The sequence below is a fragment of the Anopheles gambiae genome, chromosome 2 (assembly GCF_943734735.2).
Source record: "Anopheles gambiae chromosome 2, idAnoGambNW_F1_1, whole genome shotgun sequence".
Classification (NCBI taxonomy): Eukaryota; Metazoa; Arthropoda; class Insecta; order Diptera; family Culicidae; genus Anopheles; species Anopheles gambiae.
Genome location: NC_064601.1, coordinates 24,582,104 through 24,606,872, shown reverse-complemented (window position 1 = coordinate 24,606,872; position 24,769 = coordinate 24,582,104). Strand labels below are relative to the sequence as shown.

General features: G+C 47.9%; 1 protein-coding gene across 3 annotated transcripts; it reads right to left on the bottom strand.

Moving 5' to 3' along the window:
• Positions 1 to 1,317: 1,317 nt before the first annotated feature.
• Positions 1,318 to 24,427, bottom strand: LOC1273324 (ABC transporter G family member 20). 3 transcript variants are annotated; one of them, XM_061646121.1, is made up of 9 exons: positions 24,348 to 24,427; positions 22,913 to 23,176; positions 4,441 to 4,695; positions 3,413 to 4,354; positions 3,112 to 3,328; positions 2,864 to 3,041; positions 2,601 to 2,787; positions 2,271 to 2,536; positions 1,318 to 2,198 (listed from the first exon to the last, which is right to left on the bottom strand). In XM_061646121.1, exons 3-9 carry the CDS (start codon positions 4,677 to 4,679, stop codon positions 1,897 to 1,899), a joined length of 2,331 nt encoding a protein of 776 aa, XP_061502105.1. In that variant the 5' UTR covers positions 4,680 to 4,695; positions 22,913 to 23,176; positions 24,348 to 24,427; the 3' UTR covers positions 1,318 to 1,896. The 3 variants fall into 3 exon arrangements, with proteins under 3 accessions (XP_061502105.1, XP_061502106.1, XP_312290.4); XM_061646122.1 differs by lacking the exon at positions 24,348 to 24,427 and adding an exon at positions 24,319 to 24,340; XM_312290.5 differs by lacking the exon at positions 22,913 to 23,176 and having other exon boundaries at positions 24,348 to 24,397.
• Positions 24,428 to 24,769: the final 342 nt, after the last annotated feature.

The following is a 24,769-nucleotide window of genomic DNA, read 5'->3' as shown; positions in this document are numbered from 1 at the left end:
GGCTGTGTCACCCGTGGCTGCTAAGAATTCCAGCTTCACGACCTTTCGTGCCCGTAGCGCAAGCCGCATGGGAAAGCCCGTTCCATGCGTGTGCCGTTTGTGGTGTAGCTTTCGTAGTGCCAACCACTAACGAGACGCACGGGTGGAGCAGTAGTAGGATGTACCATGTCACAGGCAAAACCAGGGCGGGCAACCACAACTAGGGGGGGGGGGGGAGGGGGACACCCTGTTTAATCGATTCCTGAGGTTTCCGTGGTCTACACTTAATGAAAGCATGGACCGACAACTTATGCGCGGTTCAAAATTTCGCGTTCGCCGAAACACGCTGTAAGGGTTTTTGGGGGAAACCCCCAGAACGGAAGCACGATGCTGCGTGAAAGTGTTGGAATTCAGACAGCCGTGGGGTAATGTATTGGATTTTGCTAACGTAAATTCAATTTACCAAACAAACTTATACCAACGGCCGGTGTGTTCGCTCGACTCACCAAGAGTAAAAGCACGGGAAAGCGATCAGTAGCTTCGAACCGGACTAAAGATGAACGAAGCATCGCTCCCGGTGCGCTTCGTTCACATTTAGCTCCATTGATACAATATTCATCGTAAGTTGTTCAACATACACACACACACACACACACACACACACACACACACACGAACCCTGGTACAGGATGGATGCATCGTATGCTGCTCACGGCACGGTACGCCAGGAGTTTTGCAAAATTCCCTTCGGCAATGGTCAACAAAACGCGCGGAACCGGCCCACGCACCAGGCTCGGCTTTCCGCTCTGTTTGCTACTGCAATTAATCAATTGCTCAATCAGATGTAAATTAATAGCTGGAAAATGGTACCCGACCGCCATCGGGTGGTTTAGGCTTCCGCCCGCGACATTGTCTGCCTTTTCTCGGGCACGTCGGGCCCTATAGGGGAAGGTGTCTGTTGCGTATCGTTTGCTGGGACAAGTTATGAGCCCGTGGTAATGTGGATTTCTAATTGAATTCACATCTCGCCGGCGATTGACGCGTGGAATTAATTATGTGCCGCAATGTGCTGAAATATGAAGCTTCCGCCTAAATCTGTGTGTGTGTGTGTGTGTGCACCGGAAGCGACGCATTGAAGCCTGATTGTGTGTGGCATTTGCGTGCCGGATGAATAGACTTTTGGGGGGTATGAATTATTTCGGATGCAGCAAAGACTGGTGGAATGCAATTTCACCGCTGGTTTCGTGGTGAGCATAGCAAAGAAATGAAATCGTTGCACGAGGAATGGCAATCGGTGCGATCGGGGATGCTATGCCACTTTGTCCAACACGGTTGCGCTACGCTAAAATAATTGTTTGGTTTTATTGAATTCCATGTTCCTGCCTTAACCTACCTACAAAACTCGCGCTGCACACAAAAACACTAGCTTTAGACGCACATCAAACGAGCGCGTGAATGTTGAAGACGCACACTATGAGGAGAACGGTCGGTCGAGAAATGTTATAAATACAGACAACCGGTGCCTACCGCTTGGTGTCCGGGGAGTGTGTTCACGCGCAGCACAAAACAAAAAGCCAACCGTTTGAGTGCAATGGTTCAGTACCGTGCCCGTTTCCGCTGCCGGATAGACCTACCTACCCATCTATTCCGTGGGAAGGATGGCCGGAGAAATGAAACGTACTCTAGTCCAGCCAAAAAAAAATGTAACTAACCTAAACATAAAACCCCCGTGTGTTTGACTAAGCACCCCCATGCCCGGGATTGATAGTGTGCAGAGCTCACTAGCTAAGCTCGCTCGATCTCAATGCCCTGGCTTGTGTTTTTGTTTTTGTTGTTGTTGTTGTTGTTGTATGTGTTCATTCTTGTCTTACGCAACCCTGAAACCTTCGGGCTTCTGCTGAGCGCAAGCGGCGCAGCTTATCCCTTCTTGAACTTGAGCAACAGTATACTAATGGTAAGGAAGATCACGATCCAGATGGCAGTGGAGGCGAAACCGATGTACACGTTCGGGTCCTCGATCAGCCAGCCGCGCTGCAGTATGGAGCGCAGCGATTCGGTCGATTTGGTGAGCGGTAGAAAGACGGAAAACACGCGCACCAGCGGATGCATGCCCTCGATCGGCCAGATGATGCCGCACAGCATGACGATCGGCAGGAAGCTGCCCATCGCCATGTACGTGGCGGAGCGCTCGTTATCACAGGAGCACGATACGACGAATCCTGTGCGGAAGGAAGGGAGTGTTTTAGGCGGGAAAAAACATTGGTGATACGGTTGTGTGGGTCAGCACTTACCGAAACACATGCCACACAGCCCGGTCAGGATGGTGAGCAGGATCACCCACACGATGTCGCCCCGATTCGTAAGGTTGAACACGGAGAAGCTAAACACCATGACGAGCGCGGTCTGGAAGCACATCACCAGGAACTGGGTGGTGACATGGGAGAACAGTATTTCTATACCGGTAATGCCGGACACGAGGCAACGCTCGAGAATGCCTTCGTTGCGCTCGATCAGCATGGCGCCGGAGGTAAGCGCAACGGAGAGGAAGAAAATGATGCTGCAAAGTAAGTGAGCGATAAGATGAGTTTTGCGGAATCAGCACAAGGTATTGAGAGGCTTACGTGAGAATGACACCGGGCGCCGCAAAGTCGGTAAAGTTCGGCTTCCGATCGCCGTACACGGGTTTGTTCCACTGGAAGGGTATGCGCCCGTTCGACGGGTTCACCTCACAGTCGATCAGTATGTTTTCGATAAAGTCAAAGTAGGCATACTGGATGTCTCGGTACAGAAGCGTTCCTATTTGTTGATCTATTTGGTGAAAGAACAGCAAAGTTAGTGTTGTGAGTACCCCAAGAACTTATGCTGTATGCTCGTAGCGACTTACTTGACATATCCATCGTCACGGCCAGATTGGCTGAGTCTATGGTGAAATCGTCCACATCGCGACCTCGTTCGGTACGCTCCACTAGCGAGTCGGAGTAGTTGGAAGCAAAGACCAGTGCACCCCATGCATTGCCCCTGCTGACTTGCTGTAACGCGTCACTTTCGGATGAAAAGAGCTCCTGTGAAAGCAGAAATCAGGTTCGTTAGTGTATTTGGGCGTTCAGTTCCTCTTCTCGGCTCTCTGCTCACCAATACAACGCTCCTATTCTTCAGGAACTCCATGTAGCGACAGCTGAGCAGTGAGTAGTTGCAGCCGGGATAGACTGGACAGTCCTGGAAGCTGTAGCCTGCCTCCTCGAGCTCGTAGTTGGCAACGGCCAGCTTCAAACCGACCGGATCGTGCCCGATCGCCCAGCAGAACAGAATGATCTGTGCTACCGGCAGTCCAATGATGAATGCCATCACACTGTGCCAGATTGAAAAACAAGAAACAAAAACATTGAAGTTAGTTGAGGATTTCCGACTCGTCTTCACCCTCATCACTACGCACCCGACGTTACGCCACATCCAGAGGAAGTTTTTCCAGATCAGTGCCCGCATATGGTTCGGCTTGATGAACTTCAAGTACTCGACGAGCGGCGTCTTGGTGTCCTCCTCCGGCGGTAACGGGGGCGCCTGTATTTCCGGCGTCACCGCGTCCGGTCCGCGCGATGACATCGAGATGTTGTCGCCGAACTCGCCGGATATTTCGCCATGGTCCTCCTCGGGCGACAGGTCCAGGGCCGGATTGCTGATGGCCGGTATGCGCACGTGCTCCACCACCTCCTGCGCGATCGACGAGCGTCTCCGCTTGCCCATGTTCTGCAGGACGGACAGCTTCAGAAACACGTCCTCGAGCGATTCCGCCTGGTACTGGGCGAGCAGGTCGGCCGGCGACTCCTCGGCCAGAAACTTGCCGCCGCGCATCAGCCCGATCACGTGCGCCTGGCGCGTCTCCTCGATGTAGTGCGTCGTCACGATCACGGTCGTGTTGCCGGACTTGGTAATCTCCACCAGATGGTCCCAGATGCTTTGCCGCAGCACCGGATCCACGCCGACGGTCGGCTCGTCCAGGATGAGCAGCTCCGGCTCGTTCAGCAGTGCGGCCGCCAGGCTCATGCGCCGCTGCTGCCCGCCGGACAGGTTTTTCACGAACCGCGACGCGTTCGGCAGCTGCAGCAGCTTGCACAGAAAGTCCGTCTTCTCGTCCACCTGGTCCGTGGTCATGCCGTAGATCCAGCCGAAGTAGATGAGCGTTTCGCGTATGGTAAACTCACCGTACAGCGCTACCTCCTGCGGCATGTAGCCGACGCGCGGTCCGGGCACGCCGGAACCGCGCGACCCGGGCCGCCCACCCAGCACCCAGATTTCGCCCGAGTTGAGCCGGCGCCGGCCAACGATGCAGGAGAGCAGGGTCGTTTTACCGCAGCCCGATGCGCCCAACAGTCCGTAGCTGGATGGGGAAACAAAACGAGCAGGGTCAACATTAATCACAAGCTAATTAAAGTACACCCGGGGACGCTCCGGGGACACACTTACATCGAGCCCTTCGGTACGGTCATGTTCAACCCGTCCAGGATGACGTTCGGGTTCTTTTTGGTGCCGTAGATTTTGTGCGCCCGTCGCACGCAGACGGCCTGCTGGCGCCGGATGGCCACGGTCGACGGTTGGGACATGAACTTTTTCCGTCTCGCCGCCAGATCGAGCTCTGTGTCGGTGGTGGACGGTTGGCCACTGCCGGTCGCCACCGGCGGAATGCCCTCCGACTCTGCGTCCATGGCGTCGTCTGTGGAGCTTTGGGGAAGGGAAAAAATATTCAATTAGTCACAGCTGGCAAGTGATTGTGTTTGCTGTTTTCGCGCGAGGAAACTATGCAGCCATCCCTAGGTAGACCGCTATTGCGGTCCGTGCCCGAGAATGCTGTAATCATGTCATCATCTTTTCCGGATTTTTGCCCCGTCCAACGTATTTGACATTCGTGCGCTCGCTAACTGCGCATCAATTTATGGGCTGCGGTTCGCTGTCGGCGTGCAGTATGTGAGTGATTCGTGTTTGTGTTGTGTAAATTAACGCCGCTAATGGAATGGTTGGCCCGCTCGCAGCTTCACCAGCAACGCAACAGCAACAAACCTCCTACCAAACTGATCGCTGATTATCCTTCCCGTCGGGGAGTGCATCGGGTGCATTTTTTGTCGTATTGTTTGCTGGACCGAAACGTTTGCACTTCATTTGATGCGTGTGCAGGAGCGGGAGGAAATATCAATTTAATTGCCGTTAATGAAGCTTGACGCGATGTTTGTATGTTTGCCTAGGGTGCAATGTGTGTGAGCGATAGAGAGAGAGAGAGACGCATTAACTGCATTAATGCAAATATCATTCGGTGCGGGCAACATATACAACGGCTGCACCCGGCGATCGGTGTCGGGAACAGAATGATGCACGGGCGGAAATCAAAGCGTTTTCGGGAAGGTTTATTCAATGTTTTTGATATGGTTTGGTGCTTGTGTTTGTAGAGTGGATGTGGGATATCGATAGTGTTGATTGGCTCGCAATGTGTATCAGCGCGTCTAGCTGATGAAAAGCGCGCGGGAGTAAATGATTTAACGGCATCTACGCGGAATAATTGTGATTTTTTGCACGGTTTTGGGAAAGTGATGTTGAGAAACATATACCCAGGGTTATTTTATATTGTTTTCAAATCTATTCCACTCGAACAAATGGGCTCTGAAGTTAACTTTTGCAAGTTATTTAACTCATCGACGGGATGATTCGATAGAACAGACCTGATATGTATGTTACAACATATAGCCTGGTTCATTTAAGCTACCTTACAAACGGTAAACAACAGGTCCCAACCATCTAAGCGCACACACGGTGCAAAAATCAACAACATTCTACCACACGAGGGAGACACCTCGCTGTACACGGAAAGTTTGTGTCACGGCAAGTGGAGCCACTCGGCGCTCGGCGAACAAGAATGTGGCATTGTTTTACAACACAACGATTGCCGCAGAAAGTTCCTGAACTCGTGAATCGCAGTGCGCGGTCGTTGTTGCACCCCGGTCGATTGGCAACTCCGGCGGACGGTAATGCTGACCGGGACGAGGAGTTTTGCAAATGCCCGACGATGCAACACGCTAGGCCCAGCACGCTAAACTTTGAGCGTGTGAGAGATAGAACCGTACCGAACAACCTTGCGTAACGTAGATGGTGGTGGTGGAGTTGCTGTTAGGGCCAGGGGCTAATAACTTACCGAACTGAACGCATTCGGTTGGGTTAGTTTGCATGAGTTAGGTGAGAAAGTGTATTGCCTTCTCTTTTTTTTCGTACCATTTTGGGTGTTTGTAGGTGCGTTCTTTTTGCACTGAGGCTGAGAAATGTACAAAATGTTCCGCCTTGTTTGCACCGTTTCGAAGGACGAGCTGGGGAGGGGTTGGGTGGGAAAAGTTTCTAGAAACCCGAGGTTGAACTGTGGCTGTGCAATGGAGCGGGCAGGTTCAAGACCCTTTGAAGGGCTCTTGTACTGATGGAGTGATTGATATAAAAACGGTTTCAATTGAAATGATTGAACTGGGCGTTTGAAATTGATGCGTTTCATTTTGCGTTTCAATTTCAATCATTTAATGTGATTCAGATTGAAAGAAATTATGGTAGTTTTTTTTACCTTAAACTCAATAATCTTTGATATGTTTCAATTAAATTAATTCCCTTAGCTTAACAAAGTTTTGCAATCAAACTCGCGTAAACAGTAATTTTATGAATGGTAGTTCATCTTAAGTTAGCACTTATAGGATCTAATTTCTATATTAAACGCTTCAACGTTTCCACTAAATTCATTAAAACACGTATTTAATACTGTCTGGAATTTGAAGCATGATTTTCTATCATCTTTTTAATTTCGGGCAACCGAAGTAAATTGTGATAAATTGCATAAAAATATGTGTTTAGACAAGGATAGCAACAAGAACAAAGATTCATTGATAACAGGTTGGCTGATAAGTCCCCGGTCTAACAAAGAAAAACACATTTTTTTGTCAAAATTCGTTTTTATTATTCAACACTATGTTACACTATGCACACCCTTCAAGAGCGATACAACGATTATAACGACCTTCCAATTTTTTTATACCATTTTGGTAGTACTCCTTCGGTTTTGCCTCAAAATAGGCCTCAGTTTCGGCGACCACCTCTTCATTGCAGCCAAACTTTTTCCCTGCGAGCATCCTTTTGAGATCTGAGAACAATAAAAAGTCGCTGGGGGCCAGATCTGGAGAATACGGTGGGTGGGGAAGCAATTCGAAGCCTAATTCATGAATTTTTGCCATCGTTCTCAATGACTTGTGGCACGGTGCGTTGTCTTGGTGGAACAACAAAATAACAAAAGTTGCTTGACAAAAGACGCTCTGTCTCACAAACTCATTGACATACAAACGTCAAATTTTGACACGAATCATTTGAAGGTTGGTACTATATAAAAATAATATGCATTTAATACTAGCGGCGCCATCTATGTGTCAGACCGGGGACTTATCAGCCAACCTGTTAGTAATAATTCAACGACATTTGAAGACATATGTCACAAATGCCTTAATGGCCGAACGGGGAGGTTCGTCGATTCGAACAACAGTACTTTGGTTCAACTCATCTACGAGAACAAAAGAAAAATCGCTCTCAAAACTCGTTGGCAATAGGACCGTCGTTCTGTCGTACCAGGAGGACATTAGCCCTCAGAATAGAGTGTCCGGACCTTAACATAAATTAAAAACAAACAAAAAATATGCAGTGTGTGCGTTAAAGTATAAGACTATTGGTGGCTATCCGAAAATTGAATCAAAACGATCGTAGTATGAAACATGAAGTCGAAACTGTACGTAATATGAGTCAATATATCGTTGTAATTTTATGCATTTTTGCATTTTTGATTAAAATAATTGGAAATCTTCTATTTTTACTGAAATTTAGAAGGTTTGTTAGAAAACCTGAAATTTAGAAGGTTCAGTTAACTGAGGTATACAGTGCTGTGGCCGATTAAATTTGAATTAGTAAGAAAATATGAACTGCCAAAATGCCTTAAGTGTCCGTAATTCGAAGCAGTACGATAACTATGATAATAAAAGTTACTAGTTGATACACTCATTAGATTTCACTGCAATTTGTTTATGTAATCTTTATTACAAACCAAAAAAACTACTCCCAGCATGGATAATTCATCAAAGGTATTGGGAAACCATCAACTTTTCGTGACAACTTTTCCCAATAAGAACATGCAATAAATTTATTAGTTCGCCAACAGTTTGATACGGTAGCTTGTGGAGCAACAAACATTGATGATCAGAAAAGGTTTCAAAGTGTGCCGTTCTAGCCATATTTCCCCCTCGGTCCATAATTCCACCAATATGCAAATCCACATCTCTCGCTTCAAAGTGCACTCTAGTACATGTGTAGCAGAGGAGCAACTTAAAACACAAATACTGATGCACATCACCGATCGCACTTCATCGCGGCATCGGAAGTACTTTTGACGGGCGGGGTTTGCCTGTACTCCTCAGTGCGATGGGGCAGGACGCCCAGCGAAAGAGAAAGAAAGTTGCAACCACCGGAAACATCAACGCTCCCTTGGCTCCCGGCAACGGCAAGCAAGTGAGAGAGGGGAAAAAGTTTTTTAATTGAATTAAATCGTGTTTCCGCAGCCGCGTGCTTCACGAATTGCTCACGGCGATGGTGCTGCACGGATCGAATGGAAATTGCATGTTGCAGTGGGGTTCTTTGTGCGGTACGATTCCGTGAATAGGGACGCTGGTGGCAGTCCTTGGCCGTAGCTCGATTAGCTGTACTTTGGTGAAGTTGGTTGATTGATGCAAACAGTGGAGTGACTTCCACTGTGGATGCCCGAGCCTGAAGGGATGTTGGAAAACTACTGAAATGTGTTTGCTATTCAACGTCTCCCTTCCGCCAACCATTTCTGGGTGCACGCGGGGTGGCACACAGCGAGTGCAAGGAGTTTCATTCATCGAGCAAGGCAACAGTTCAATGTCATGATCATACGGCTACGGTACCGGTTATGTAAATGCCGTCACCCAAGCACCTATGACAGTGTGTCAGTGTGCAAGCCACGTAATTAGCTGACCGTACAGCGAGGCGCAGGTGCAAGGGGCAGGTGTCACACGGGGCGTCTCAAATTTGCGTCTTTTTCGCATCGGCTCAGATCAATCTCTGCTCCGGCGTGCCGTGGCATATCGGGACGGTTCTATGCCATCGGGGTAATTATCTTCTCTCCCTTCTCTTGCCCTCTGTGCTAGCGCTGGCCATGGTCAGGGTTGGAGCAGGCGTCACCCACTGGTTACCGTTCGGAGTGAGCTGATGTTAGACATTGACCCTTCCAAGGAAAGGTGGAAGGTGTCCGTCACCTTCCCGCCTCGACTGGTCATATTTATCGAATTAATTCGGGTAATTGCCCGTGTTTTTTTTTGCCGAGCTCTCCCATGCGCGCTCACCACACGTAACAGGCGGGTCAACTTCCGCCAGCGCTGCTGATGATATACTACTACCCATCCCGCAAGGTGTGATCGTTGCACGCCTAATCCATTACCCACGGTGGGCTCGATCTGGAGAGGGGCGTAATCTTGATAGTCGCGTTCAAAAGTCCGCGTCACGTAAGTGACAAACCTCAAAAACATGTCCACCCCGAGGCGTCAGGTGTTCATCGGTGTGCACCGCCATCAGCACCACCACCGATAGTGAGTTGGCGGTACAAATGGTGGCTTTCGTGCGCGTAGGCCATCTGCTTTGCGTGACCCACGCGTGGCTTTTGATGGATAGCATCATTCCATTCGGCGGAGGTTAAGCTAATTGACAGCAGTTTTCACTTAATGTGGCACATGATTCTTTTTTACCGGCCGCTACTGGCGGCGTCCAGACCATGCTAAATCTAGCTGGCCGATCCTAGCAAAGACGCATACAGTACCTGTGCGTGCGGTGCATATCGTTGACCGTGGGCAGCACGAAACGGTTGCAGAACAATTGCTTGATTAAAATTATTTTGGAAAAGTGTGCATTGTTACGGGCTCGGTAGACCAGGCACGGACACGTGAAATGCCAGTGCTTTGTAACGACTGCAAACAACAATTCCCTAGAAGCACACGTGTGCTCGGGTGCACAGGTCGTCAAGGGGAAACCAGTTTTCAGGCTCATTAGCCGCCGTCAAACAGAATCCAAGCGCTTGGCCGTAGCTCGTAGCAGGCCAGGCCTTGCAGCGAAGACGGAAGTGTACACTCATCTAGCAGGGCTGCAGGTACACAGCGCGGACATTCCATTGACGTCAATGAGCGATCGATGGGCGACAGTCTAGCTGGACTTAGGCACCGGCAGGCAGCAGAAGGGTCGTTAAGGTACTGCCGGTTTTCAATATCCCTGAACTTGATTGAAACTGAACTACTGAACAACAGCAGCAAACATTCGGTACTTTCTCGGTCAATTGCAAAAGCATACGTCCTGAATCATGTAGTGTAGGTGCGTTTATTCAGTCAATGGATTCGATATTGCTTTGCGAGCAATTTTGATTGGGGCTGTGACTTTATTGAACTCGCCGATAAAACAGAATCACTAAGCTTCTGTACAGAAGATCTTCAGTGCGTCTGAACTACTTTCATGTACACTACAGTAAATTGATTATTGAAGCTTACGTCATATACCATCAGCAAATATTTCAAAGCCCGTAAAAGCCAAGTTCAATAATATTCATGAAAGCTCCAGTGATATGTCATTAGTTCCTTGTACTAGCATTCAACAAACAATTTACAACGTGGGCCCGGAAACCTTACGGATCGGAAATTTTATTATTTCGTTATTTTTAATATTATTTCATTTCACAGAAGTAGATGCAATAAGCCTCGTCTGTGGCATGCATATGAAAAGGAAGAGGAGAAAGAATTTCATTTCACGATAAAAAATACACCCCATCATGGCTTCATTTTTTGTCCCCGCGTAGCATGGAAAGCCTATGTTTAACCAACTTCTCTACTTCTCAGATGAATCCTACGGCACCGTGTTTGTACGTACATGGGGATTTTGCCCTGCCTTCAATCTCCTCGTATTCACAAAGAGCTCGTGCTCTGCCGGTTGAATCCTCCTTTAATAATTGTGCAGAAAAACGTAATTTTAAAATGCCTTGCTTCCTTCCTTCCCATGCGCAAGCAATGGCAGTTGGTGGATAAGCGTATTGCATAGAAATGCATTGCTGCTGTGTGGCTTTGGTTTTTGCACCGACAGTGGGCAACATTTTTCACGAGTGCTTTAAGAAGCAAAGCAACAAGCAACAGCAATTTTTAGAGTGCACTTTCGTGTTAAATCTAGCATGAAAGGTTGAACAGTTTATTCTAATCTGTGAGCCTCCACCACACAAGCGGCACGTGTTGCGTGGAAAAAAAAAACGCTCGAGCTAAATTTATACTCAAACTAATACACTTAAGCAATGGTCTCTAATAATGGGAACACAATACACAGGTAATGTTTAATGAGAAGACTAATAAGAGTAAAGCGGAGGGCTCTCCCATTGCAACTAAACCACTGCATCCGTGTAAGTGGTGTAAGAGACCCTTTTAACCACAGCACACTGAGTGTGGCTGTGGTGTTGTGTGAATGAATATTTGAAAAGTCTCAGAGGCAACACAGGGCTGTGAAAGTGTGTGAAGTGCATAGAGTTTTCCATGCCCGAGTGAACACCCGGTACAAGTCGGTAAGTCTCGAGCACTTCCTTGCGGTTCCTCTGCCACCAGAGCGATCCAGGAGCGATCTGGGAGGAACAGAAGTCACACCGGTACCGGTAAGTTACTGTCTAGCAGTCGGTTTGGTCACTTTACCGGAACTGTGTCCGGCCGTGGTCATTGCATGTCGAGTGAAATGATTAGCTAGCTTTGCCCTAGTTTCTAGCTAGGTTTACATACAAATACAAACACACAAACACGTGGTGTACCATTTTTTGCACTTTACCAAGTTCATTAAACAGGACGGTGGGTGTGAGTGTGCTGTTTGGAGGCATCCTGCTAGCTCATTTTATGCTTGCTTTTGTATGTTTACTTTAGAGGAAAAAAAGAAGAAGCTAAAACATACACACAAGATGAGTAAAACTGGTCAAACAGCATCTTTCCATTCGCCAAACATATAAAGCTAGACACTGGACCGAGAGAGTAATATGTCTACAGCTTTATATGCTGCAGAGTGGCTGCAGAGAGGCATGTGCTATGCACATTTAAATGCAGATTTGCATTTCTATACTGCCACTGTAATAGGGGAAGGTAGGTAAAGACGGACACTGCGGGTAAGATGGACATTTCTCATAAATGTATGAAAAAGGTAATTTTCGTGTAATTCAACAATGTAGAGTCCAAACTGAAGGTAAAACAACACATTTGAGAACAATTTTCGTGTAATATATGCAAAATTGGTTAAATTCACGAACAAAACAAATTTTCAATCGTGCGCACCTTTGTGGATCTAATTTGATTACTGCGGATTTTAAGTTCTGTAACTTGCATTGTTCATATTTTCGGAAGTTTTTGTTACATGAACAATTTGTCATGATTGTTAGGCTAAAAACTGGTGAAAGAACGAGAATGAAAGAATTAAAAAATCTTGTTTTCTGAAGGTTTAAACATCCTGACTCCAAAGCGGGAAAGACAGACACTTTGTCACAGGGAAAGATGGACACCGAATTTGTTTTTTACTTCTTATATCAATTGGTAATTAATATATTTCTTCAAACACTATAAATATGGGTATTTTGAAGATATAAACCATTACGCAACTAGAAAAAGTTATAAATAAATAAATGAATGAATGAAATGAAACACCGGTCTAAATAGCAGTCATGCGTTATGATATTACTCGCTCGACCAATCCAAATATTTCCAATATTCCAATATTTTGTCACAACTTGGACAACTTTTATAAAAAAAAAATAAAGTACAGATATCAAATCGTTCAGGACTAGATGAAAGATTCTATGGGTTTACAGATATCAAAAAGTTCAATCTTCAATGTAAGAAATGGCTGGACCTATTAACAAGTCCCTCATATATGCTGTGGTTACGGATTTTCCGCGGAATAATTTTCTAAAGCGAAGTTTTAAATTGTTTTTCTGTAAGCTGGTGCAACCTCCACTGTTAGTGCCCGATATTAAAAAAGATGCCTTAGATTCTTCATTCTACGTTCTATTAGAAGCGGTGCTCTCAATTCCTAAATTCATGACTGAATCAATCGTCGTTGCAATTGGCCAAGAATTGGTTTATAATCGTACCAGGACGTGGAAAGCGATAGAATTTGTTAAAATACTGTAAAACTCTTCAATTTTCAACGTTTTTAAAGGTTTTTATCTTAGCCTTCATCGTGTCCATCTTTCCCATATCAGGTGTCCGTCTTACCCGAACATTTCAAAACTGCACGAAAAAAATCCTGTTTTTAATCCAAGAAAAAAAAAACGCAAAAATCGACGGAAACTTAAAAGTTTCAACACATTTTCTGATAAAACATGACTGTAAGATAATGTATGCATATTTTCATGGTCGTTGCACCTATATATCCTTAGATTTTTACCATTTCCCTTAACGTGTCCGTCTTTACCTACCTTCCCCTACATAAATACCACAATGCTCAATTTTTTCAAAGAACCTTTTGAGCAAAACTGATAGTGATGTGTTCAATACATAACACCATCCTTTATACGCAACGTCTCGATAGCCTTTTTAAAATTAAATAAGAGACACTCATTCACCATTCCCAGGTGGGGTTTTCGTTTCAGGGACGCCCATTAATATCTTCCAAATGGTCGCCAGCCGCCGACAGTACACCTCATTATGTTCTCCCGTTTAATAACGTTTGCATCATACATGGGGCTGCTTTCGATGCGCGTGTGTAATGTGGTTCAGATTCGATCGAAACCCTAACACACAAAAAGAACTCCCGCCACCCCGGGTCGTGGCACGTGGGAATTTGGGAGCGCTCACGCCGTGGGCTGAGCCATGCCGGCGGTAAGTACGCTTCTTCCCTTCCAAGCACAGCAGGTTGAGAGAGTGGCCTCATTTTAGTGGTTTGGCATCTACAGGGGCTACCTTCGTGTTTTCTTTTTTCGCGTTACGTTTTCATTTTCATTTCGGGTCGAAGCCATTCTGGCTGTCACCCACAAACTCCCACCGCGAACCGAGGCTCATGCATATGCAAATGACATCCTAAGCTCCCGCGCGCACCTTACCCATTTGTGTCTGTGTGTGTGGGTGTGTGTAGAGGAACGATTTGTTTGTGTTCACCTCTCGGGTCGAACTTGAACTTTTCTCCATTTTGCAGCTCAGAGTTCGAAAGGGGCGAGGTGGGGGTTGACAATTCCCCCCTCCCCCTGGTGCAAGTGCAATGGGTCGTTGCGGGCGTGGCGGTGCACTTGCAATGATTGCCTCGGTCGGTGCAAAGTTTTATAACCGTCCGCGCGAGGCACGTGGGTTGGCAAACGAAGATGCAAAAGCGTAAAAGGAACAAAAAAACAGACAAACTGCAACTCTGACCCCAGCGAGCTTTCGTTGCATTGCAGTTGAATTCACATTGCAAGCCAATTTACATTCCCCCTCCCCGCTCTATTCCTCAAACTCCCGTCGAGGCTATTGAAAACACTGTTGGATTGCTCCCGTCGTGCACTTGGTTAAGTAAAGTCGAGCCGCAAAGCCGTACAGTTTCGTTACGGAAAATTTTCTTGAACGTGTCACTGAACCCTGGGCTGCCCTTTTGTACGTCATCCCACGTACTTCGCCCGGGTGAAGGTCGTTTGTGCCGTAGGGGGAGTTTAAGATCGATTTATGAGTTAATATTGTAATGCATGCAGCGGAATGCACAGTTCCATTCGGGGTCTTTGCCGTGGATGCAGCGAAGTGCAACTCTCTGGCAAGGCTGGGCGGCTAGGGTGAATGAGATTTTACCGCCTCCAGTACATTTGTTCTTCCCCTTCCGAGGAACATTTTACCGGCGAGTGCGTCTCCGGTGCGTACCGCGAAAGGTAAGCCCATTTAGCTTGCAAGCATTTCAATTCATTCTGTAAGAAAAGTGGTCCGCAGTGCTAACAAATCATCCTTGCGAGTCCGAAGCCCCGGGGGTCCTTGAACGGCTCGATCGACGGCCCCACTGCTCCGTTCGAAAGTTGCAGCAAAACGGCCGGGCGCAACCTTGGGGGCCGGCAGTTCGTTCGTTCGGGGGAAGCTGATGTTTCTGATGAAAACTTTGAAGCCTTATTATAAAGGCCCTTGCAACACCAGCAATACCACCACCGAATGGGTCGGTAACACCGAAGGGAACCTCACACCGGTGGACTCAATGGTTGAACCGGCCGGATGAGAACCGAGCAGCAGGGGCAGGGTGCCCATCTTTGTGCCGATGGTGGCGAAAAGATATTTACAATGAAGTCGACTTTGACCTGCAAGGTTCGACATAAAATAATCATTTTAATTGAACGCTAATGGCCGGCACCCGAACCGGGGTAATAGAAAACGTGCGCTAGGTAGAGTGTGGCGAAGTGACGTGGGGCTGTTGAAATTGATTTCCATTTGTGGTTGAGAATGGTTCGATGTTGAATTACAAACCTAGAAATTGTTGATGCTCAATGTTTAGCGAAAGGTCATTGCAAATAATTGCCAACGCGTTTAAGCGAACGAAACATTTCCACAAGCAAAGCGTGGCTCCTGCTTAAAGAGCTTTTCAAACCAAAAACAAGACTGCATTTTTCCGCACAACAGAAAAAATCACCGAATATGGCACCGCAAAACACCGTTGCATCATGCTGCAGGGAGATAGTGCGGTTTTACACCTCATTTTATTTTTTCCTAGCCTGCCACCAACGCCCCATCCACCCATTAATCCGATAGCAGAGCCGAAATCAATTAACTACCACCGCGGCTATGACCATTTTCTGCCCTATTCTCGACCTTCTGCTTCTCTCCATCGGAGTTTACATCCCTTTCGCTCCGGTCCCGCTTTGCTGGATCCTTTCCCCCATTGCTAAACTGGCGCTAATGATTTTTGAACCATTTCGGAGAGTTTGATTCATCGTGCCCGTATCCTACCGTCCCGAACTTGTGCTCCCGCTGCACCGTTCCCAAAGCTCCCCCGCACAGCTGCCAAGCGGGTGTAGTGTGACGGGTTTAAATGCTGTCGAAGATTAAAACTTAATTTGTTTCAATCTAGCCGTGTGCGAAGGCCGAGCACGCCTGCACGTATGCAATCACCGATGCCGGAAAAAAGGGGAACGCAATTATCCCAAAACCGTTTGCGCGCTCCACTCCCGGAACGGAGCCGGTATTTTTCGCGCTGTTCCGTGCAAACCGTGCCACTCGCCTCTTTTTTCTGTATCTATCTCATCCTGTTGCACCACTTGATCCTCCCCCCCACGAACCTACAATTGCTTATCGGTGTGGGCGGGCGCGCGGTGCGTTCTGTTTGATGTTTGTTTGTAGGTTTCGCCGGTTGGTGTTATTGTTTGATTTAATTTTCGTTGCCATTTGTTCGACAAGTGACGATGGCGGGAAGAGAAAAACGAATGTGTGTGTGTGTGTGTGTGTTTGCGCTTGACACACTATCCGGTGCGTGTTTGCGGGTCACCCTGCTTTTTTATTGAAAAAAACAAGACTGCTAGTTCCTCTCTTTGTCGGAGGCAAACATGAAAATCAATACAAAAAAAAAATTGGCCCACCAACAATGCACACGATACGTGCCACAAACACTTGTGCCATTTGGTGTGACGCGGTTTTTCTTCTTCTTTTTTTCTACATTCCTCCATCCTCGACCTCTCTTTATGTATTTTTGTAGCGGAAATTGACTTCAGGTACAATTATGCACTTATCCAACTCGGTCGATCGCGGCTTTTTACGATTTAACACAAAAGAAGTGAGCAAAGTAGAGCAACGATGCAAAACCCGTCGCCTCGACACATTAGCACAACCCCATGCGGCCCACCTTCGCTCCCCGGTGCGCGGGGTCAACCGGCGGTGCCATTGGGATGGGAAATTGAAAATGCGTTCGCCGCACTGATGACTCAACGGTTCGTGATTGATTCGATTTATCGATCGATTGATCATCCGCATCCGTACCACTGACACACACACACACACATCACTTGATGTATCGGCTGCACTCTACATCCGGCCGAGCGAGAGCGAGGGAGAGAGAGAGAGAGAGAGAAAGAGAGGAATGGGAAGGTTTTCCTTTTCGCTGAACAAACGCTCCAACCGTAAATCCCGCCGAACGGTGGCGTGATGTCCTTCGCGGATGAGAAGCTTTCATGTTCATGTATGTATGCACCAGTAGCAAGAACAAACAGACACACACACATACACACAAACATTCACATACATACACACGCTCTTCAGTCGGGGAGTGTTAGTACGCTAGTCATTAAATGTAAACTCGGCAGCACTTGATCGTTGCATGTTTTATAATGCGCTCGCGAAACATATTAGTTCTTGGCGGATGGCAGGAGGTGAGGTGTGATATCGGTTGCCGCTTTGTGTGTAGCTGCTGGTATGCATCAGCCCGTGCTGGAGCGGTTTTCGAAGTGCTATAAGGGCACCGAGTGCATCGCCGCTAGAAGCGGTACCATCTGGCACAAGGCAGTAGAGCTTTGTGTGCACTTGTTGCATAAAATCACCTTCCCCGCCAGCTTGGTGTGCGTGCGTGTGTGTGCATTGTACGTAACGGAATTTAAAGAATTCTAATAGTGAAATATAATCACGCAAAACGCTTACTTTTCTGTGTGCGTCGCGCGTGTGTGCACCTAGCAAACAAGCGCTCCAAAGTTTGGAGTTCCCTGTCGAAGGCGATGATACGCGCATGGGGTAATCGTGAAGGTTGCTTGGTTTTTGGTTTGTTTGAACCTGGGCTGAAATGTCTTTTGGCTGTAGCAAAGTTTGTTCGGCATGCCACCGATTTTTGGACTGCTAATTTTGTTGGTTTGCACAGAAATAATCGACCAGAAGCTCCCAGTACAGAGCTCCCATCCCCCGGATTGGCTGTTGCTGGCGCGTTGACCAAGGCGCAAGGCCGGACAGCGTCGTTGTTGAAATATGAAATTATTCATCCACTGTTTGAGTACCCGATTGAGGCACCTAGCCTTCGGCAAACAGTCAGCTCAGTGTTCGATAGAGACGAGGAGAAACGTTAAAAAATCATTCCTCGCTGCCGAAAAAAAAAACAAACCACACGATTTGCTCAGCGAGTGAGCACCGGCGAGAGCAACTATTTATTCTTCAATTCACACTGGTTGATCGGTTTGGGGCGCGTACTTCTTGAACAATGTTTTTTTTTTAGGGTGATTTTGTGACGTCAATCGCACTGTTGAAGTCTCCATCGAGAGCCACTTGTTACTTTCGGTGCGGGCATTGATTTTTTGGAACGCGAGCGCATCGAGCCCGAAAGGTTCCGTGTACGTCATGTTCGCTGACCGTTGGGCTTTTTTCCCATGTCGGCCCTCCGGCTGTGTGTACGATACGGTAATGAGCGTTCTTCGAAGACCGTTACAGGGCGAGCAGACAGAGATGATGAAGTTGATGATGATGGGTGCAAAAATCGAACAACAAACCTCATCCCCATACGCGTACGTACGATGTGCCGTCACGATGACGCCAAGTCATGAGGGAGCAAACACACGAAAAAACAAAACAAGAAGGTAAACCGGAAATCTTGTACAATTCGATTAAATTAAGCATCATTTCGGTTGCTAGTAGTAGTTGGAGCTGATGGAAAAAAGGAGCGAAAAAAGGGGCTTCTTACAAGTTTTGCGAATGACTCTTGTACGGTTTGGTTCTAGGAAATCATTAGTGGCTTTTCGATGAGCGTATCGAGAGCATCGACTTATCGAGGATTTTTTGTTGCAACCTTTGGACTGAAGGTGAAGCATCTCACACGTGCCCGACGGGAGAAAAAGGTCACAATTATGGGGAAAAGTCATTAAACGAGTGTTATTTAATGAAACCTGTTACCACTTCACTATTGTTGCTTCGGGAAGGTTAGCAAATTCGGAAAATAGCAAAATTCTGCGAATGCAACACATGAACCAGCTTGCAAACAGGGATCATTTGTGGTAAGTTTCCATCCCTAATCGTTTGTGCATTTAATGATTTTCCATCCCATGTAAAACTGTACAATAATTCCGAAATATTATTACTACAATTACGACTAAGTCGATATTAGCGGTAGCGAAATTGGTACCTAACAGCCTACCAACAAACCAATGATGGCCGATCCCCGAACAGCTTAGCTCTATTCCTTTATCCGCTTCGGCAATGGACTTTGGCGAACGAACATTATTACGCCAATATGTTTATGCGCCAAATATTGCGCTTTGTTCGGAACAGCATCAAAATTGTGTCATCACCGAACGGGGTGGTCGTGATCCTGCGGTTCAGTGCCGGCAGCAATGAAACTAGTAGCACTGGCTGGGTAGTCGTTAATTGAGCCATTTGCACCACCGGCGGTGGTGCGGTGCAATCGGTTACATTGTTAAACAGTTCATTGTAATCATCCGAAATCACAATAGGATCTATTAATGATAATAATGAAAACGCGAAATGCGTTTCGGGGCTTGCGTGCGTGGCTCACCGCCCGGTCGTGAGTGAGGGAAGGGAAGCGAGGATTAGAAGGTTTTGCACATACGGCTGTATATGGCTGCCGTCGGCGAAGGACGGTGTGCTGCTCTGTACTGTCGGCCATCGAAATGTCGGGTGAATAGGTTTTGGGGGGCAAAATGTGTTGCGCATATCCCCACCCCAAATGCTTCTTTGGAAGCGTTGCCCCTTTTGCCCATGCTTTTCGGCCGAATGCAAGTGCAGCGGGCTGCAGTAGGCTTGCGTTCGGCGGTTTTGGGTTAATTACAATTCGGGCCACGGGCGATTGGGGATACACCGGACGGGCGGGGCTGTTACCATATGTCCTTGTCTCGCTTTGGGGTTGTAGCGACACCGACGACGACGACAACGATGATCATCATCATCAGCAGCATCATCCGTATCGCCTGGTCGCAGGCAAACGATGCGTGCTGGTGTGAAAAGTGTGTGGCTTATTTTATGCGATGTTGGGCATGTGTTGGTCGAGTGCACACACACGCTGCCACTGCTGTGGGCGCAAAGAGTGGTGGGGCGAGCGGGAGCAACTATTGATGGGATGCTTGGTAACGTTTATGTTGCGGCAACAATGGAACGCCTCCACCCAGGGCCGGACAATTGTTGGGGCTTGGGGTTTTGTGAGCCTGGCCGCATCCTTCTGCCTTCCCGAGCTGGGCCAGTAGCTCGTGCTATCGGCTATTGGCGGTGCGCAAGTGCTGCATTTGACCCCGATTTTGTTGCATCGATTGATTCGCTATTGTTTTCGTGTTGCTTCCTGTGGCACCCCATTTGCTGGAGGGCGCTCATTTGCCGGAGCGAGGGCACGGGAGGGCAATGTTACTTAATTATTTTGTGCAAGTCGTGAAGCTAGGCGTACGGTGGCACCATTTCGTGCCTATCTCGGTGCGATCTCCGGACACACAGAGCCACACATCGGGCAACGCCATTACAAAACGGCAACGCCGTAGCCGCCTTGTTTTGTTGGCCAACTTTTCGTTGGCCTGCCCCTGTTGGCAGGTTCTTATTACACGGTCGTGTGGGGTTGTTTGGCGTAGCTCGGAAGTATCAACACCCGTGGAACGACTTAGCGAGCCGACTCATCCATTGGGTGGCAATGAGTGGCACTTCCCATTGCCGCCGCCCAGGGCAGCAGGAGCGCGTTCATGCTGAGGAGCCATTAAACGGCAAGACTGAGACAGCGCACTCGAGACTATCTCGGGATGGCGTTGCTTAATTATGGCTCATTGTCACAGCGTTCGGTTCGATCGGCAGATTGGTGCATGTTGCGATGTGTTCGTGTTGCAGTGGGATGCGAGCTTTGTGCGATCGATCAAAGCGCAACAAACGGCCACAATTACAGATGCAGGCACTTGCAGCTTGTTGATGTCGCGCGGGGTTATGACATTGAAAAATTGATCAGTCCGAGAGTCCAAGTGCCGACCCTCGGTGAGAGTACGCTGTGAGAGGAAGGCAGGGAGGGGAAGGCATGGAAGAGGGAGTATAAAATCGCGTCACTAGCAGCAAGTGCGCTAATCAACCGCGAGCGACCTAATAATTGCAGGTTTTGCGTCCCGTACGGCATGATGGCCACGATAATCCCCCGTCCCGTGTACCGGTGTGTATGTGTGTGTGTGTGTGTATCCGGCAGCCGGAAGTGTTCTCGACAAATTTTAATTACCTGCCCGCGCATTATCGATGGCGGGGAGGTGCAGCGCAAAGGACAAAGCCGCGACCGGCGGTGGGCTCGTTAATTGTTTTTCCACCGAAGCTGGCGCGAGTCTGTGTGCTTACAGCCGACTAGAGAGATCCTTCCCTGGTGTGTTTGTGTGTTGATGATGTGAGCACACATTAGACGCTTAATGAACGTACCGAGAGGTGATTAAACGCTAATTTATTTAAAATAATCAAGGTGAGCGATTTCGGCAGCGAGTTGAGGAACATTTCATAGTAAATGGTAAACAAAATTGTGTTTTTTTCAAACTCACACGATACGTAGAGTAAAATCGAGCAAGCATTCCACGCTCCATTCGGCTCTGTCCGGGAGCAAAGTACAGGAACGAAGTAAAAATGGTCAAAACATGTTTTCGTTACGAATTTAGGCGTCCGGCAAACAAGATCTAAACCTAAACGAGCCTCGTTTTCCAGGCTTTGCAAAGCAAATAGCCCAGCATAACACGGGCGTAACCTCGAAATCGAAATTCATGGGCAGCCCACCGTCCACGGTCGCAGTTCGATGACCGGGGCAGGGAAACCCCCGCCCCATGGTAACACATAATCCGAAGAAACAGGTTTGGCTAGAATGTCGAACGGAGCAAAAAATCCGGTCGCTAAAAATTATTGGCATCTCGTGCCGCTCGCCCACAGTCCCGTTATGACATAAGTAGAAGTCGTGGAACCATTCCAGCAAATTTTAGCACCCAAACACGATTGTGTCTCCACGTGGCGGCACCAATGCCCATGCTCCCATGCCCATGTCTGCCACCTCGATCGGGTTCGTCGTTTGGCCGTAGTAACGCCTCAAATCAAGAGTGTGCGTGAGTGTGTGCGCATAAGCAATCCGGTTTATTATAAAGATTTTGGATGCACGCGCTGTGTGTGTGCGTGTGTGTGAGATAGATTTTCGTTGTTAATCTTTTGGTTTGCAGTGAGATGCGCTCAGCATGGTGGATTTTCTTCGACGCACTCTGCGCGCAGCTGAGCGGTAAGTGTATGACGCACGGCACTCGGCCTATTGCGCAGCCAACCGGGTCTCGTTCGCGCGCTTGTGTGCGAGCCCCGTCCGCGGCCTTCATTGATTCTCTTTGCCCGGCCGTGCGCTCGAGACACTAGAAAGCCGCCGCGCAAGGTTGGCCACTTCGAACGGCCTTGAATTGTGCGCCCGATGGCGGAAGCGGTCCACCGCTCCCCGGCAGTTCGGAAGCAGCCTTTCGGAATTTTTGTAGCTACCGCTTCCCAGCTCTCTGTGTATGTGTGTGTGTGTGTGCGTGTGTGTTATATGACATGGTGCTTACGGTAAGACGATTTTCGAAAAACATCGCTCGACTGATGGGACTTTTAATGAAACATTTATGACTTGCGTAAGGTATATTAGGCAGCTGTTTTGAAGCGACGACGCATCAATCTAAATATCATATTCTTCACTTCATACCAAAAAAAAAAAAACATGTTGTAAACAATGGAAACTACCCCTTTCTACCGCCTAATTAGTGCGATGATTGATTGTAAAAGATAATAAAAATAGATGATAGGTTCGCCCGCTCAGCTCGGACGAGGTGTTTCTTCGTTTTTGTTTTGTTTTTTTTTTCGCAAGCAAGTAACCCTGGAAAACGGAGCACCATTGCCAGCGCCCCAACTAAAACAACACCTGGTTGGTTTGGAAAGCTTACCCGGCTTTTTGTGAGCGGTGTGTTTTCCTTTTGTTTTCACGCCTGCACGCTGCTCGTTGCTAATGTGCGATGAACACCTACAAAATAACACACCTACACTATCACACACACACTCACTCAAACAATCACTTGGCCACACACACACACACACACACGGCAGCGTTGGTATGTGGGCAAAAAGGCGGGCGCTGAAGGTATGTTTTCTTTTTCGGCTACAACTTTATAAACTTTTCCTTCGTTTTTTTTCGACCACAAACAGAGCACCTACAAATGGCAAAATTTATTACTCCACTTTCCTTTCACTTCGGGCGTGCATCGGAGCAGTAGTTGAATAATTTTCAAATGGTTTTTTGTGTTTTTTTTTCTCCATTACCCTACCACCTGCAGTAGATAATAATTTCTCCCCCCTGTGCAGATTTAATGAACCAAAATGCCAATAGTCAATGCTACCGGTGGATGTTCCTTTCGCTTTGGCACTGGGGCGAATCGGTTGCTTTGGTGGGAGTGGGAGGATGATACCACCTGAAAGCAACCAGGTGGAAATGAACCAGGTCGAGTTGGGGGAAAATTAATAATCACATTTGCACCTCCACCAGCTGGAAGCTGCACTTGATTTGGCACGATCGATTGACCCCGTACGTGCCGCAAAAGACGCTCGCCCTCCTATTTAGTGAGTCTGGTTAGCGCACAGCAGGTGCAACGGGGTACACGATACCGCAAACAAAAACAAAAACAACAAAAACGGCTATTTGATGTATCGTTTAGCGAAGAGCACACGCTAATCAATCGACACGGCAGGCACTACGAACAGCGTTTCATTCAACATTCCCTTCTCTTTGGCGTGCCCACTCGGCGGCAGGGTATTCGCGGTTCCGTATCGATCCGCACTTGCTCGGCACTTAATTTCTGTTTCTTCAACACTTGATCACGCTCTGCGTGAGAACTTTACTGCACCCACTGCCCTTGCTGCCCGCCCTTTCGCTTGGTGGGTGGGCTTAGCAGTTGGGCTTTAGCTATTATTAGTCGGCCCTTTGGGTGCACAACACAAGGTGTGTTAGCCGTACACTTTCCGTTTCCGGTTCGAGTGGAATTTTTGTAGCGCATTTGCTAAACACAACCATTCCGTGCGGCCCTTCTTGCCGCCCACATTGCCGTGCACTTGGAGAATGGAAAATCACTGAACCACACAAGCAGCAAAAAAAAAAAAACAAAAACAGTGAGAAGAGGCTAATTAAACACACAATAACACAGCTGCAAAACACGTTGTAATCAATCTCTTCTCTCTGTTTTCTTGCGTTTCCGTTAGATCAAAACTCCCAACAGCTTAATCGATCGTTCTATGGGTGTGTGCTTGTGTTTGTGTGTAGCAAGATCAAGAAACTTGCGCTCTCGCAGAAGCGACGAACCCCACGGCACGCTGAGCGCTCGCACGTACCTTAAACTGTCGACCGATCGCGAGCGAATTCGAGTGGGAACTGGGCGGTGTAGATCGCGCCTCGGTTGCGCGTACCCGTGCGATCGCGAAAATCCTCCCTCCCTGTCGTGCGGTGGAGCGTTAATGTGGTGCGGCATGGTGCGGTAGGGTGGAGGGAGAGATGTGGGCGCTGTAAAATCACTCGATCAGATCGAACGCAAATACTGCTGCGTCATGAGATGTTGGCGAGTCTCCTCTTCATCGTGAGGCTTAATGATCACCACCATTTCCCCCGGGAGGGTATGGGTGACGGGGCCGCGACGGGGGATGTCTTTTGACGCCATAACAGTGTTGGTTGGGTCTGATGAACATCCCAGCGGTGTGTTAGTCATCTTCTTCTTCTCCGATCAGCCCAAGTCGGGAGGAGGAAGCGGGAGGATAAC